At 51.3% G+C, this 13,379-nt stretch overlaps 1 protein-coding gene across 11 annotated transcripts in view; it reads left to right on the plus strand.

Annotated features, from left to right (window-relative positions):
• The window catches only part of IQCE (IQ motif containing E), a 40,019-nt gene that overhangs the window by 13,102 nt on the left and 13,538 nt on the right, over positions 1 to 13,379 (plus strand). For 8 of the 11 annotated variants that reach the window (XM_081035294.1, XM_081035298.1, XM_081035296.1 and 5 more), the window contains 10 exons: positions 336 to 449; positions 572 to 622; positions 3,175 to 3,245; positions 4,347 to 4,419; positions 4,667 to 4,716; positions 6,101 to 6,264; positions 7,595 to 7,650; positions 8,397 to 8,596; positions 10,174 to 10,278; positions 12,059 to 12,149. In XM_081035294.1, coding sequence (XP_080891420.1) covers positions 336 to 449; positions 572 to 622; positions 3,175 to 3,245; positions 4,347 to 4,419; positions 4,667 to 4,716; positions 6,101 to 6,264; positions 7,595 to 7,650; positions 8,397 to 8,596; positions 10,174 to 10,278; positions 12,059 to 12,149 — 975 coding nt within the window. The remainder of the gene's footprint in view (positions 1 to 335; positions 450 to 571; positions 623 to 3,174; positions 3,246 to 4,346; positions 4,420 to 4,666; positions 4,717 to 6,100; positions 6,265 to 7,594; positions 7,651 to 8,396; positions 8,597 to 10,173; positions 10,279 to 12,058; positions 12,150 to 13,379) is intronic. The other 3 variants (XM_081035295.1, XM_081035299.1, XM_081035293.1) reach the window with 1 other exon arrangement.

Raw genomic sequence — 13,379 nt, forward strand, 5'->3', positions numbered from 1 at the left:
CACATGGACATGGAAGAGAACACGTGACATTGGTACCTTCCAGAATTGCTGTTGGCAGTGTTTCTCCGTGAGGGTGCCCATGGGTTTTTGGGTGGGAGAGTTCCTCATTGAATGGATGGTCCTGCACTTCAACGGGCTCTCACCCTGGTCCCACCCATTAAATGCCAGTGGTACCGTTCGGTGCTCCTTCATGTGACGTCTAGGTCCTCTGCAGCCCACCACCACGTACAGTGACCCACCTGGCAACCAGGCGGCTTTGAGCCTTCTCTGACTCAGTGTCTCCCCTGCATGTTTGTGTGCACGTGGTGTATGGGTGTTGGCCTTTCTTTCTTCAGTCACTACACATGCAGAAAAGTGATGCGGACCTGATGAGGACGAAGCTTCGGCGCCTAGAGGAGGAAAACAGCAGGAAGGACCGGCAGATAGAGCAGCTTTTGGACCCGTCCCGAGTAAGTCATTGGTCTTGCCGTGGCGGTGCCCTGGCTGTGGGTGTGGGAGCCGCAGGCCCAACAGCACAGCCAGACAGGGCGGAGGCAAACCGTGTTTTCACCTCTCGATCTGCTTACTGCAGGGCCCGGAGTTTGTTCGGACTCTGGCAGAGAAAAGGCCTGATACTGGCTGGGTGAGTATGATCTCCGGCAGGACAGATGACCTTTTCACTGAAATCTTACCTTAAAACCAGTCTGCGGTGAGAGAAGTCTGTTTCCTAAAGCCGTCACACAAGAGAAGTAATAGATATAGAGGAAGGGCTCAGGGTTTCCCCCAACCACTCTCCACGGAGCCAGGGGGTTACGAGAAGATGCTGCAGGGGCTCTGAGGGGGAGGGAGGGGACTGAGCAGGCTTCCCATAGGCCAGAAATCTATGGCAGAAAAAAATAGTCACAGCGGGGGCTCCCCCATCACGCCTAAAGGAGCACATGGGTAACAAGCCAAATTGATTTAAAACAGAAACAAAGCAGTAGAACAAAGACCTTAAAACACATACAGACATCTCTCCCAGATGATTTAATAAAACGTACAGAGTGAGTGAAACAGAATGATGGGAAATGGAGCCATGATACAATTAGTGCTATGGCAACAAACTAGCAGTTGGAGAAAACTGTATCACAGTAAAGCTCATGTGAGTCAGGGAGGTACATTGTTTCAATGTGAAATGCTAAAAGAAGCCCGGAAGGGATGCAGTTTCAAGATTATTGAACACAAAGGATAAAATAGCATTAATGATGTGATTAATGGGTTTGATAACATAAAATTTATAATAGAAACCCATTAGACTACGATGGAAATGATCAATATAATGGGAGGGGAAGGGCATTATGATGAGTACAAGAGTTTGCTGTCCAGCGTATACAGACTGTGCTAATCCGTAACGAAGAAAAGCTCTGAGTGACTGAAGCAGTTCTGTGAGGACGGCGGCAGCAGGCAGACTCCTAGGTGCTTGAGAAGGAATCAGTGTTTCCACAGAAAATGGTTTTTACGTAATAGTGACTCAAACATCGCAGTTTGCGCACGTACGTGATCTCATTTGACTTTTGTCAATAGGGGACTTCAGTCCCCATTTGTATAATCAGGGAGCTGAGGTTCAGAGACTCGCCCAAATTGGGACCACAGTGAATGACCATGAGCCCTGTGGGGCCGGGCTGCTGTCTGCTTGGGCCCCTGTCGCTTCGAAGGCATGTGAAACCTCACGGCTTCAAGTAGCAGAGTAAACACTGTGGGCAGGGCTGAGGACGCATGGGGCTCTCAGAACCAGACGCTGTGTTTTAGGTCTGCGTGACATGCAGCAGCAGTGGGCTGAACTCGTGCCACTACTTGTCATGCTGCATTTAGGACCGGGTCCCAGGAAATCCAAGAGAAAAAGCCTGTGTGCAAGGTATTTATAGCTGCCCAGTTTGGGAGGAGAATTGAGGAGAAGCCATTCATATTGGAATCCCACTGCATCGAAACATTTTCAGGAAAAACTTTTTAAAGAACAAAGAATATAAAACCATAGCGCTATGTTCAGAGATGTGTACATGATTTGGGTGAGGACGTGGGGTTCTGAAAATAGGAAGGGCTCTTTGTTTTTGTTGTTCTGCTGCTATGTGCTTTTTGTTAAAGTTGATTAAAAGTGGAACTTCTAGATCACGAGACATGCAACTCTGTTGCCAGTCGCCCTTCCGAGTGACTGTGTCCTGTGGCTGCACATTCCCACTTGTCATCTTTTACGCCCAGGAAACACTCGTGCGTGTGCACGAGGAGGGCTGCCCGAGGATTCCGATCAAGGGATCATTTGTAACAGCACCAGTGGGTCCAGCTGACATGTCTCAGTGAGAGAATGGGGCGCTCTGCCGTCTGCGGCCAACTGTGGGAGAGTGTAGATATGGCATTAGCAGGATCGGGTCACCAAGATGGTTTGCTGAGCCAAAAACAAGCTGCGGAATGCCATGTGTGGTCAGAGAGCGTTTCAGTAAACAACAGCAAAATTCCAGAATTTCAGGGTGTGCACACATGAGCAGGCATATAATGCAGTCTAAAGGATACACATCACGTTGACACCAATACTTGAGAGGGATAAGGTCAAAGGGCATAGTTTCAGCTGTAAAGTTTTAATTATTTTTACAAGAAAATATTCATGTAGTACTCTATTTTAAACTTACCTTAAAATCCAATTTAAAAAGAAAAAAAAGGAGGTTCTTTTTGGAATGTAAGGGTATCATCTTCCAAGGTCACTCAGGGAGGAGGCACGCCTCCTTCAGCCCTGCTCTCCCCCAGGGACTATGTGGACACATTAGGGTTGGTAGTTTTGTATCTACCGATTGTGGTGTCTTACTGGAAAGTAACCGGGGAGCGTGCTGTCCGTGTGCTGGGTGTGGAGTGGGGAAGGCTGTGCGCTGCTGGGCGTGCCCATCACTGATGCATGTCTGCTCCGTGCAGGCCCAGCTGCCGGCCCTGCCCGCCGGTTTGCTCACCACGCTGCACCTGCGGGGTGAGCAAACGCAGCCCTTCCTGTCCTCGCTGCGCTGTAGTCTAGAAAGAAGCCAGCAATTAAGCGGGGAGGACAGTATGAATGTGCCCTGGTGGGAGGCTGTGCAGTGTCTGCTGGCTCAGCGGGGGATCGGGACAGTCCTGTCTCCAGAGGGAGCGGGGCCACGGACCTGGAAACGTCACCTGGATGTGGTGTTCTGTTGGCAGGTCGTGAATGGGCTAAAGCAGAGGGTTCTGAAGCTGGAGCAGCAGTGCAAGGACAAGGACAGCTCTATCCAGTACGGAGAGGTCGGCAGGCCGGCCACGGGCTGCGGGCTGCGGGCTGCGGGCTCTCTGGCCCACTGAGGCCGCTAGCCCCGGCCCGCACGCCCGCTCGGCCTGGCTCGTTTCAGTGTCACTATTGGCTTTGTTTTCTCAGACTGCCTTTGTTCCACCTGCCACCTTCTGTTCTACGTCCCTGGGCCCAACGTCATCTTTCTAGCAAAAAAGAAGAAAGTAAATATTAGCCTCCTCTTCCAAATGCCACTAAGGAACAGCACTTGCCTTTAATCTCTTCTTGTTCCTGTCACATTTAAGAGATGCTTTCTGCCCTTGGTCTCCTGTGGATCACTCTTTATCTCCAACATGAATTTTGTGCGTCTTGACACAAGAAGCCCTGATGCTCAGACTTGTCCCCCAGCTGCCCCTCCGTCGGGCTCCATTCTGGCACTGCCCTGGGTGCAGCCACACCTCCTCCGTTCCTGCTGCTCTAGTGAGAAGGCAGAGTCTTAGCTGCGTTTGAGCTCATTCAAGAGAGTCAGGTTCTTTCTGTTGCCTCGTGTCTCCTCTTTATACAGTAGTTTCCCCCTTCTTTGTTTCTTGCTAAACTTGTCAAGTTAAAAAAAATTATTTGCTGATTTCTTCTGTGTTTCAGAATCCTGAACTCTGTAACTTTACTTTCATTTCTCTGTTACAGCCTTTATCTAAAGATTGAGAACAAGGAGAATTTTACTGTCATTACAAGGAGAAAATTATTTCTTTATACAACTGTTCTTTTAACCCCTCCCCCCAAAGTTTGTCCTCTCTACCCCAGAGGTCTTTCTTCACAATGACCTCAGTTTCAAAGACAGCCTCTTACTTAGTAAAGAGTGTCATTAGGTAATTTGTCACCTCACCTGGGGAATGCTGGTCCATCCTGGGAAAGGATCCTGTGGGTGTGAGGAATTCTCTTGTCCATCTGGAAAGGAGCCGAGGGCGTCTCAGCCTTTCCCTCCCTGCCAAAAGGACTCTTCCAAAAGCTCTTCCAAAGCCTGTCCTTCTCTGATGTCCTGGGGACACTTCCTTTTCTCTGCCCTGAGAATGCTGGCAGTGCTGTGTTAACTCTGAACTTGGATTTTTAGCAAACTGCAGACTGATATGAAGACCACGAACTTGGAAGAGATGAGGATTGCCATGGAGACGTACTACGAGGAGGTGGGTGCCCTTCTGCCCAGAATGGGGCGTCGGGTCAGAGAGGGTGTGCGGGGTCAACTGTGGTCTGGGTGATCATTAGGTGGCACTGTGGGGACCCTGCTCTCTCAACTTGAATGTGAATCACGACACCTAGCGCTTACCTCCAGCCGCAGGGACAGAAATCACGCACCTGACAGCAGCTCTTTCAGAGGAAGGTCATCTCTGTGCTTGTTTTGTATTTTGATGCATTTTAATTTGGTATTTGCAGATTCATCGTCTCCAGACTCTCTTGGCGACTTCTGAAGTGACAGGAAGGAAGTACGATAATCTGGGTGCTCATGTTTGTCCTTGTGTTAAATTACTGTCCGAGTAGAGCAGTCGCTCTGGGGAAGCTGCACGCACTGCCCCCAACTTGGGAGCAGTGCCAGCACCGTCCGCGTCCTCAGGGGTCAGAGTCGATGTGTTTCTGTGTGCGATGGTGACAAAATTGCCACATGCTGACTGCCAGCAGTCGTCATTTGTAGTACTGGACAGCGTCTGGCTCACAACTAGAAAGCACTGGTTTTCCAAGCAGGTCTTCCTGTTAGGAGGACGTCCAATACCAAGTACAAGTTCATCTTGCCAATGAGCTTATTAGGAGAGACACTCCAGTCTGCTTACGTCGGGTTCCCCTTCTCCCTGCCCCATACACCATAAGACTCTAGCAAACAGTGGGAGGAATGGCCCCAGTCACACTCGTCTTGTCGCTGCCGCTGTAGTAAATTGTGAGCATTTGTCGAGCACTTAGGTGCTGGCATGGCCTCCCCTTTTTCCCTCACCCCCTAGCAGTTTAAAATGGGTTGGCACACTCTTCTGGAAAGGCACAAATAGCACTCCCAGTCGGTCCTCCCTGCTGGCAGTAGGGTCCTGCAGTCTGCACGGACACAGCTGCCGGGTGTCAGCCCGTGGTCTGGGGGTACAGAGGCAGGGTCCCGACAGCCTCTGGTCACGCTTCCATCAGCCGGCCAGCACAGAAGCCGTGCTCAGGGGTGCTTCTGTTTAGAGACGCTCCCGGTCCTGTGGAATTGCTGACATTGAGCTCCCGGCTCTCGCTGAGTCCCGCCTGGCGGAGGGCATCTGACCCGCATCTCCTCCTCCTTGAGCACTGGCAGCTCTGCGCTGAGGCGGCCATTTCAGGCAGCAGACTCAGGGACAAAACGTGAAAATGACCCTTAGTGACAGTACGAGAACTGAAGCAGGAAGGCATGGCAGTGGCTCGTTCAGCCTGAGCTGGGAACGTGCCCATCGGGTGACTCTAAGTTTTCGCCCTCTGCCCATGACTTTGAGTGAACACGACACTAGTGCCACAGTGTGTGTGTGGGGGGGGTTACCCACAGACTGTAGCGAGTAGGCCCGTGTGCAAACACAGATCTGAATAATGAGGAGCAACTGCGTTTTAGACTCTGGGATAAGAGGCACGATCAAAGCTGTTACACAGCTGCTTGTGGAACAAGAGGAAACTCTTGAGATGACTAATCATTGAGTATGAACGGAGCCCTGTTTGGGAGGCCAGCAGATGGCTGACGTGGGTCAGGTCGGTGTCCCTGTGTGACTTCCGGAACTCACCTGCAGGCAGCCCTGGCCATACGCCGCCGTCATGCACGCCGTTTGTGAAATCAGTTCCAAAACCCAAACCTTAGCCTTTTGGTTTTATGGTTTCTAGGCCTCCCCTGGAGAAGAAAAGTGGCCTTAAAAGGCAGAAAAAAATGAGCAGTGCCCTCCTGAGCTTGTCGCGGAGCGTTCAGGAGCTCACGGAGGAGAACCGGACTCTGAAGGAGGACCTGGACCGAGTGCTGAGCAACTCGCCCACCGTCGCCAGGACAAAGGGTAACTTCCAGAGCCACCTCATGAGGGGGACGCGAGGGGACAGGCCTGCTTCTCTGGAGGACGCGGTCCCTCCCGCGCTCCCTGCCACCAAGGCCAACGTCATTGGCCACAGACATGTACCACTGGGCCCCCCTGCACTAAAATGTGCAGAACCTAATGAGCAGTTGCTGGGTGCTGAAAGAGTGGTGAGCAAAAGCACGCAGACGTCCCTCGTGGAGGCGACATCGTGTCAGGGAGGGAGAGAGAAGCCAACAGGTCAGGTGCAGGCCAGGTGCTGATAGTGCTAGGGAGCAAAATAAAAGAGGAAGGCGGCAGCGGGGGGGGGGAAGGGTGTGCACCTTTGAGTAGGGTCATCAGGGAGGGCGCCACTGAGACAGTGACAGCTGAGCACTGGCCTGAGAGGAGGGACAGCCACGCCAGTGCCCGGAGGGAGGGCGCGAAGGCCCCGCATGAGCCTGGCGTGTTTGGGGACCAGCCGGCAGCAGTGTGCCCAGCATGGAAGCAGTGGGGATGCGGTGGGGACAGAGCAGTCCCGGGCCAGATGGAATACAGGGACTTGAGCCACTCCGAGGCTCCCGGCTGCTGAGCAGAGGTGGGAAGTGTCCCACTGGTTTCTCTGTGCTGAGTGGATTGTGGTAGAAAAGGGGCCTGGAGGACGAAAGCTTCTGCAGTCCTCGGAGAGGCTGCTGGTGGCCTGGACGGGGTGCTACCGCAGTGGAGAGAGGTGACCAGGTTCGGGATAGGTGCTGGGGGTAGGGCGTAGCCTCTGAGGGGAGCGGAGGAGTCAGCTTCCAAGGCTTTTATCTGAGCACATGAAAGGGCAGAGGTGCCCTTGTCCTGAGGTGGGGAGACAGAAAGAGGAGCAGGTTTAGGGGAGGGGCTGTGTGTGATGGGCATGCGAGTGACAGGCGTCTTGAGAGCAGGTGAAGGGCAAGGGCATGCTGCTGGGTCCTGGGATGATGAAGATGGGAAATTGAGCTTTGGAGTCGGCAGAGTGAGACACTGGTGACCTTGAGAAGAACCACGTGAATGGACTGCAGGAGCCAGAGGCTGACAGGGGTAGAACAGGAAAGAATGTCACACAGAGGCCTTAGGAGACATTCGTGTCACTGACTCCACAGTGGGAGAGAACAGACTTGCTGTTGAGAAGCCCTTTAGAGCACAAGAACCTTCCAGGTGTGGGTCTTCAGGCTTTGCTGGTGGTATCACAGTGGTGCCAGCCTGGGGAAGGGGAACTATCAGGCCACTTGGGATGGGCCTCCGGCTGAAGTGGCCCGTCACAATGGTGGCATGAAGTGTGTCTGTCATGAAAACACTTTGCTTCCTCTAGGTTACACGGAGTGGAGTAAGCCGCGGCTGCTGAGACGGATCGCAGAGCTGGAGAAGGTGAGTGGCTTGCCTCTTAGCATCACCCGCCCTTTTCAGGGCCCGCCTGTGCCTGATGAGTAGCTGGGCATCTGTTGGGGGTGGGGGAGGGAGACTGGGCTTTGCTCACAGGACTTAGGGGTGAATGAGGTGTCATTGACTGTGGGGGTAATGCTATCTGCAGACGGTGCACAGTGCAGGCTAAAGGGCGGACAAGGCCCAAACGTGGCGTGTGCCTGCCCCCCAGTTACAGCCGGGGGGCGGGGGGGGACGGGGTGCAGGTGATCCCAGAGCCTTTCAGAAACCCTGCCTCGTTTCCTAGATTGTTCTTCTCACAATGCATGTTATTTGAGTTCACAGAAAATTCTGTTCATCAACATTTTGCCAACCGGAAAATTTGAGAGATTAACATTTCTTCATATCCCCCATGTGAATTTGCAAACTAGTCATCAATCTGATTCTACTGACAGTTGCCAAAGTGTCAGTACCTTTTGAGTAGCTGGTGAGATACTCAGAGCTGTCGCATTGTTTGGCCGAGCTGAGTAAACCTAGAGAACATTTTTTTAAAAAGAATTTTACATATTTACAAGCAGAAAACTTAGTAAGTTTTTATAAATTGCGGGTAGTTTAAAAATCAAAGTTGTCAGAGAAGAAAGGCCCTTAGAGGAGGTGCAGAGACCCAGTGGGGCTGAGCTTTTCTAGGCTGACGATGCTGACATCAGTGGGGATCTCTAGAAATGTCTAACAAATGCCTGTGTTGCCTCCAGAAGATAAGCTCAATGGAAAGCCCCAGATCACACGCTTCAGAAGTGGACAGGTCAGACCCCCTCGGTCACTCTGCTTCCAGCCCCGCGGGGCACAGGCAGCCACGATCCGAGTGCCACGAGGACAGCGAGCGTCTCCGGGGTGTGGTGAGGAGCCTGAAAGGCGAGCAGAAGGCCCTGCAGGTGCAGCTGCAAGAAAGAGAGTACGTGGTCCGTGTGCAGTGGGCACTTCCCGGGCCCCGGAGGAGGCCTTGCTTCCTGTGAAAAGGTGTTCCTGCTAGACTTGCCCCGTTCTTGTCAATTTGGGCGAAATGCTCCGCTCACGGTAGTAATTGCACAAATACTTTTTATATGACTCTAAAATGTATATTTCAGTGGTAAAATAAAGGCCGCTTTAGTGGTAAAAAGAAGACATTAAATGGCCATGTTATATCATTAAAGGGAGGGGCCTTTAAATCTCTGTACTGAATTCTAGAGGGATTTCCAAATTTTTTTAGAGAAGAATTTACTTTCATTAATTTGTGTAAAATAGACTCTCAGTTAGATCTTATGCAGAGTGATTTAAAGATTCAGTAATATGTTTATGGTATCAAATTTGTATATCAAATAAGATAAATGTTGTGAAATTTTCAGCGTGATCCTAAGAGTTCGAAAGGCAAAGCCTCAAGATTTTGCTTATTTTCTGTTCTCTAGAGTGTTGATCTGTAGCCCACCTAAAATGCACCCACCTTCTCCTCCTCCCTGTTTACTTGGGGCTTCTCTAGTCATGGTTGTTCGATTGTAAGCAAAAGCCATGGTCTTCTGAGACGTTTACCACTCAGACCCTGCTGCTCAGAGTGTGGCCTGGGAAGATTCCACCTCGGGCCGCGCCCACCTGGGAGCTGGTAGGAGATGCAGCATCTCAGCCGCCCTGGGTCTCTAGAATTCAGCTCTGTGTTTGATGGGACCACCCTGGTGTCGTGTGCACACTTAGGCCTGAGAAGGGCTCTGCCTGCCCCGGGACCCGTTACGGCAGAAGGCCAAGGCCTTCGCCTGTGCCTGTTCTCCCACCTGCGGTCGAAGTCTAGTAGTGCGTCTACGTGCGTTGATAGGTCCTTTGTAAAAGTTATAGTGTTTCCTGAAGAGTTGTAAAGCTGAGTCACGTCTGTGATGATGTCTTAAGCTGTCGCATGGCCTGATAATAGCTCCACTTATTAAGTCCTTACTGTGTGCCCTGCTCTGCTGACCACTCAAGGTGTGTGAGCTCGTTCCTGTGGAGAGTCACGTGACAGGAAGCAGTGGAACCGAGCTGCAGACAGCGGTCTTGTTTCAGAGCCACATGTCACCTGTGGGACACAGAAAAGCCCATCTGGAAGCAGTTCAGTTGGAGGTGCCTGAGAGGCCCCTTGTCCTCCAGACCTCAGCAAAGCCAGCACCAGTCTAGTCCATGGGGGCCCTTCAAGCACTCAGCTGGGACTCGGATTAGGCACCTTGCTGTGTGACTGCTGGGTGAGGCCGTGAGCGCAGGGACCTCCCCCAGTCTGATTTCACGCGCCACTGTGTCCCCTGTACCTGATGGTGGCTGGCACACAGCAGGGGCTCAGTAACAGCTGACTCAGGGCTCCAGTCTGTTCCTGGCTCATCCTTTCTCCTCTGCCCCTGTCCTCCGTCCACCGTCCGTTGTCCACAGTGAGGGAGTGGGACTGCGTTATTTTTCCTGAGATTGCTTCCTGCTCTGTGATGCTCATTGTAGCTGGTCCTCTGTTTTAATGAACACAAATGTCTCTGGTTCTGTGTTCAGTCTGGAAGTGAAGCAGCTGCTCCAAGCAAAGGCTGACTTGCAGAAGGAGCTAGAAGATGTGAAGGAAGCTGAGAAGGCAAGAAGAGAAAGAGAGGAGGCTTTGAGGTAAGTGAACCAAGGGTCAGAGTTTGCAGAGAGGATGCACACAATTCCAGCTCCTCCTGCCCTCCCCCACCTGTTCTCAGCACAGTGTCAGGACCGGCTTGTGAAAAAACGCCTTTCTGGTTCAGTCATTCCTCATCCTGAAACTTCCAGTGGTTCTGTTTCCTTCAGAATAAAACCCCAAACTCTGAGGAAAAGCCGTGCATAATTAGGCCATTGGTAGAGAAGATGGTCTCGTGGCAGCTGCCTTGTCCATACCACCACCACAACCCCACCCCCGCCCCCCGCCGTGTGCACCGCTGGGTCTCCACTGGCCCCGAGACTCCACCCAGGCATGCGAAAACGTGGATGGACCCCAAGGGCATTACACTAAGTGAAATAAGTCAGACAAAGAGAGACAAATGCCACATGGTTTCACGTATATGTGGAACCTAAAGAACAAAATAAACGAATAAACAAAGACTCATAGATACAGAGAACAAACTGATGGTTGCCAGAGGGGGACTAGGTGAAAAATGGGAGGGGATTAAGAAGCACAGATTGGCAGTTACAAAATAGTCATGGGGATATAAAGTAAAGCATAAGGAATATAGTCAATAATATGGTAATAACTCTGTACGGTGCCTGGTGGGTACTAGACTAGCCAGGGGATCACTTCTTAAATTATACAAATGTCTAACCACTGTGCTGTACACCTGAAACTAATGTAAATTCATATTGAATGTCAACTGTAATTGAAAAAAATAATGAAATTAAAAAACTATATTGGCCAAAAAAAACTCAGCCCAGGTGTCAGTGACCTCCTTGGGACAGTTGCCTACCACGCACCTTCATAATATCATTGTCCACAACAGTCAAAAAGTGGAAACAGCCCAGATGTCCATCAGCTGATGAACAGATAAGAAACGGAGGTGTACCCACACGAGGCAGGGAAAAGGAGGGGCGCATTGAGAGGTGCTGCAGCACGGAGGAGCCTCAGACACGTTACGCAGACTGACAGCAGCAGACAGAAAAGGCCATATCGTGTGTGATTCCGAAATGTCCAGACCAGGCAAATTCAGAGACAGAAAGTACACAAGTGGTTGCCCAGGGCTGGGGAGGGCCACGGGAGGGACTTACAGGTAGGGAGCTGCTTTCAGGTGACAGGAGTGTCCTCCAGTTAGACGGGAGTGCATCTGATGGTGCATAACTGTGAATATACTGAAAAGCCCACTCAATTGTGCACTTTAAAATGGTGAGTTTTATATTCTATGAACTTTATATCAATAAAAAAAATCCCCCCAAAGGTAGATTAGACATCTGAGCAGAAATATGTGGCACTCAGGATAATTGATAAGACACAGATTACTGAAATGAATCAAACATTTTGTTTTCAGGAGAAATGCCACTAGAATTTGTCAGAAGGCTAGAAAGCAGAAAGGGCAGGTGGACAGTGAAGAATTATTTTTACTTTGCCTTTAAAACCTATAGTGAGGACATCAGTTATATTTCCGTCCTTTCTCGTTGTTTTATTACAAAACCCTAATGACCTTCCTGTCATTGTTTGTGCAGTCAGTATTTTTTCAGTTTTTAACCACATGCCCCAAAACCCTCATCCCATCCAGCCGAGGAGATAGACAGTAGACGCGCCATCCCATGGTGCAGTGGGGTGGCGGTCGGGCCCCCATGTCTCTGGGAGAAGTGTCCTTCCCAGCTCTGCAGGCTGCCGTCCCCGCTGTCACGCACAGACATCTCACTCAACGCAATGACAAATCTGCTGTCATCTTTTCCCTTTCCACTTTAGAGAGGAAATTCAAACCCTTACCAAGAAGTTTCAAGAACTAGAAGAAATTAAGAAAGAAGAGGAAAGTGACCTCATGGAAGTGACCCCTGAGGTATGATTCAGGCGTGCTTGGTCTTGGCGGGGATGTGAAGGTGCCGATGGGCCCCAGACCTAGACATTTTCCTGACTCCAACACCGACAGTCCAGTTTCCTTCTGTCGTCACAATTGATTTCTATAAATTGTATGTGTTGAATCCCAAAGTTCTGACCTGATTGTCAGTGTTGACTTCAGTGAATGGCAGGTTCCTTCTGCAGGACCTGCAGGCAGGTAAGAGGTGAATCTAGGCAGACCATCCTCCCTGTCCCTGTCGCCTTGCTCTCCCTATTGATGTGGACAAGAAGGTGGCCTTTGTGACCTTAAGGGGAGCCCTTTGGTCCCCACTGGCCCAGTGCTCCCTGCACTGGGCTATGGGCTTGAATGTGCCTTCTCGCTAATCCTTTTTTCCAAGTAACAGAATCTTGAGATGGCAGGTGTACTCTGATATCTGCTCACACCACCAATAACAGAGGTGTTAGAATCCTGCGGCTGCAGTTTGCTCCCAGAGGAGCCGTCATGTACGTGTGGGACAGGGAGACCAGACGTGGTCCAGCCTCCTGCTGCCCCCTTTTCTGTAACCCTTTCTGCTTCCTGAGGTGTGAGGAGTGCCGGGGGGCCCACCAGGATGGAGGGGCCTTGTCTGGCACACATTTAGCCAAGAAGTCCTGTTGCTTCAGAAAGGGACTTGCTGCTGTAGCAGGTGGCCTGACAGAGATTGTCACTGGCCACCAGAAGGGAGGCTAACAGCCCACAGGGTTGAGTGATCTGCTCACAGTTGAAAGTAAAAGTGGTTTGTTTTTTTAAATCTGAACTGGCTTCGGTGTTCCGAGGCTGGCTTGTTTAGCAGGAGCCTTGGTTTTCCAGCGTCGTCTTTGAGCATATGATGCTACATGTACTTCCGCAGTAGCACAAGGGAAAAAGGACGAGAGCTAAGTGAGGCCTTGGAGAGGCAGGTGAGCACGTCAGTAGTTACACGGCGAGACGGAGCACAGCACCACCACTTCGGCAGAAGAAAGGCGGCCTCGTGCGCGGCCCTGGAGCCTGAGGGTTGTGTGGCGGTGGCATGCAGTGAGGGCTGGGCAGGGGCTCTGTCTCTCCCCCCTGAGACAGCTTGTTCAGTAAAGTGCTTTCGTGTCACCTGTGTGGACGCGTCTCCAGGTGCTTTCCTCAGTTCTGTGGGTCCTGTTCCCAGGCTGCGGAAGCCCTGTCCCAGTGTCCAGGGAATTCACCATTCTGTGTGATGGT

This window comes from Rhinolophus hipposideros (assembly GCF_964194185.1).
Source record: "Rhinolophus hipposideros genome assembly, chromosome: 23".
NCBI classification, from domain to species: domain Eukaryota; kingdom Metazoa; phylum Chordata; class Mammalia; order Chiroptera; family Rhinolophidae; genus Rhinolophus; species Rhinolophus hipposideros.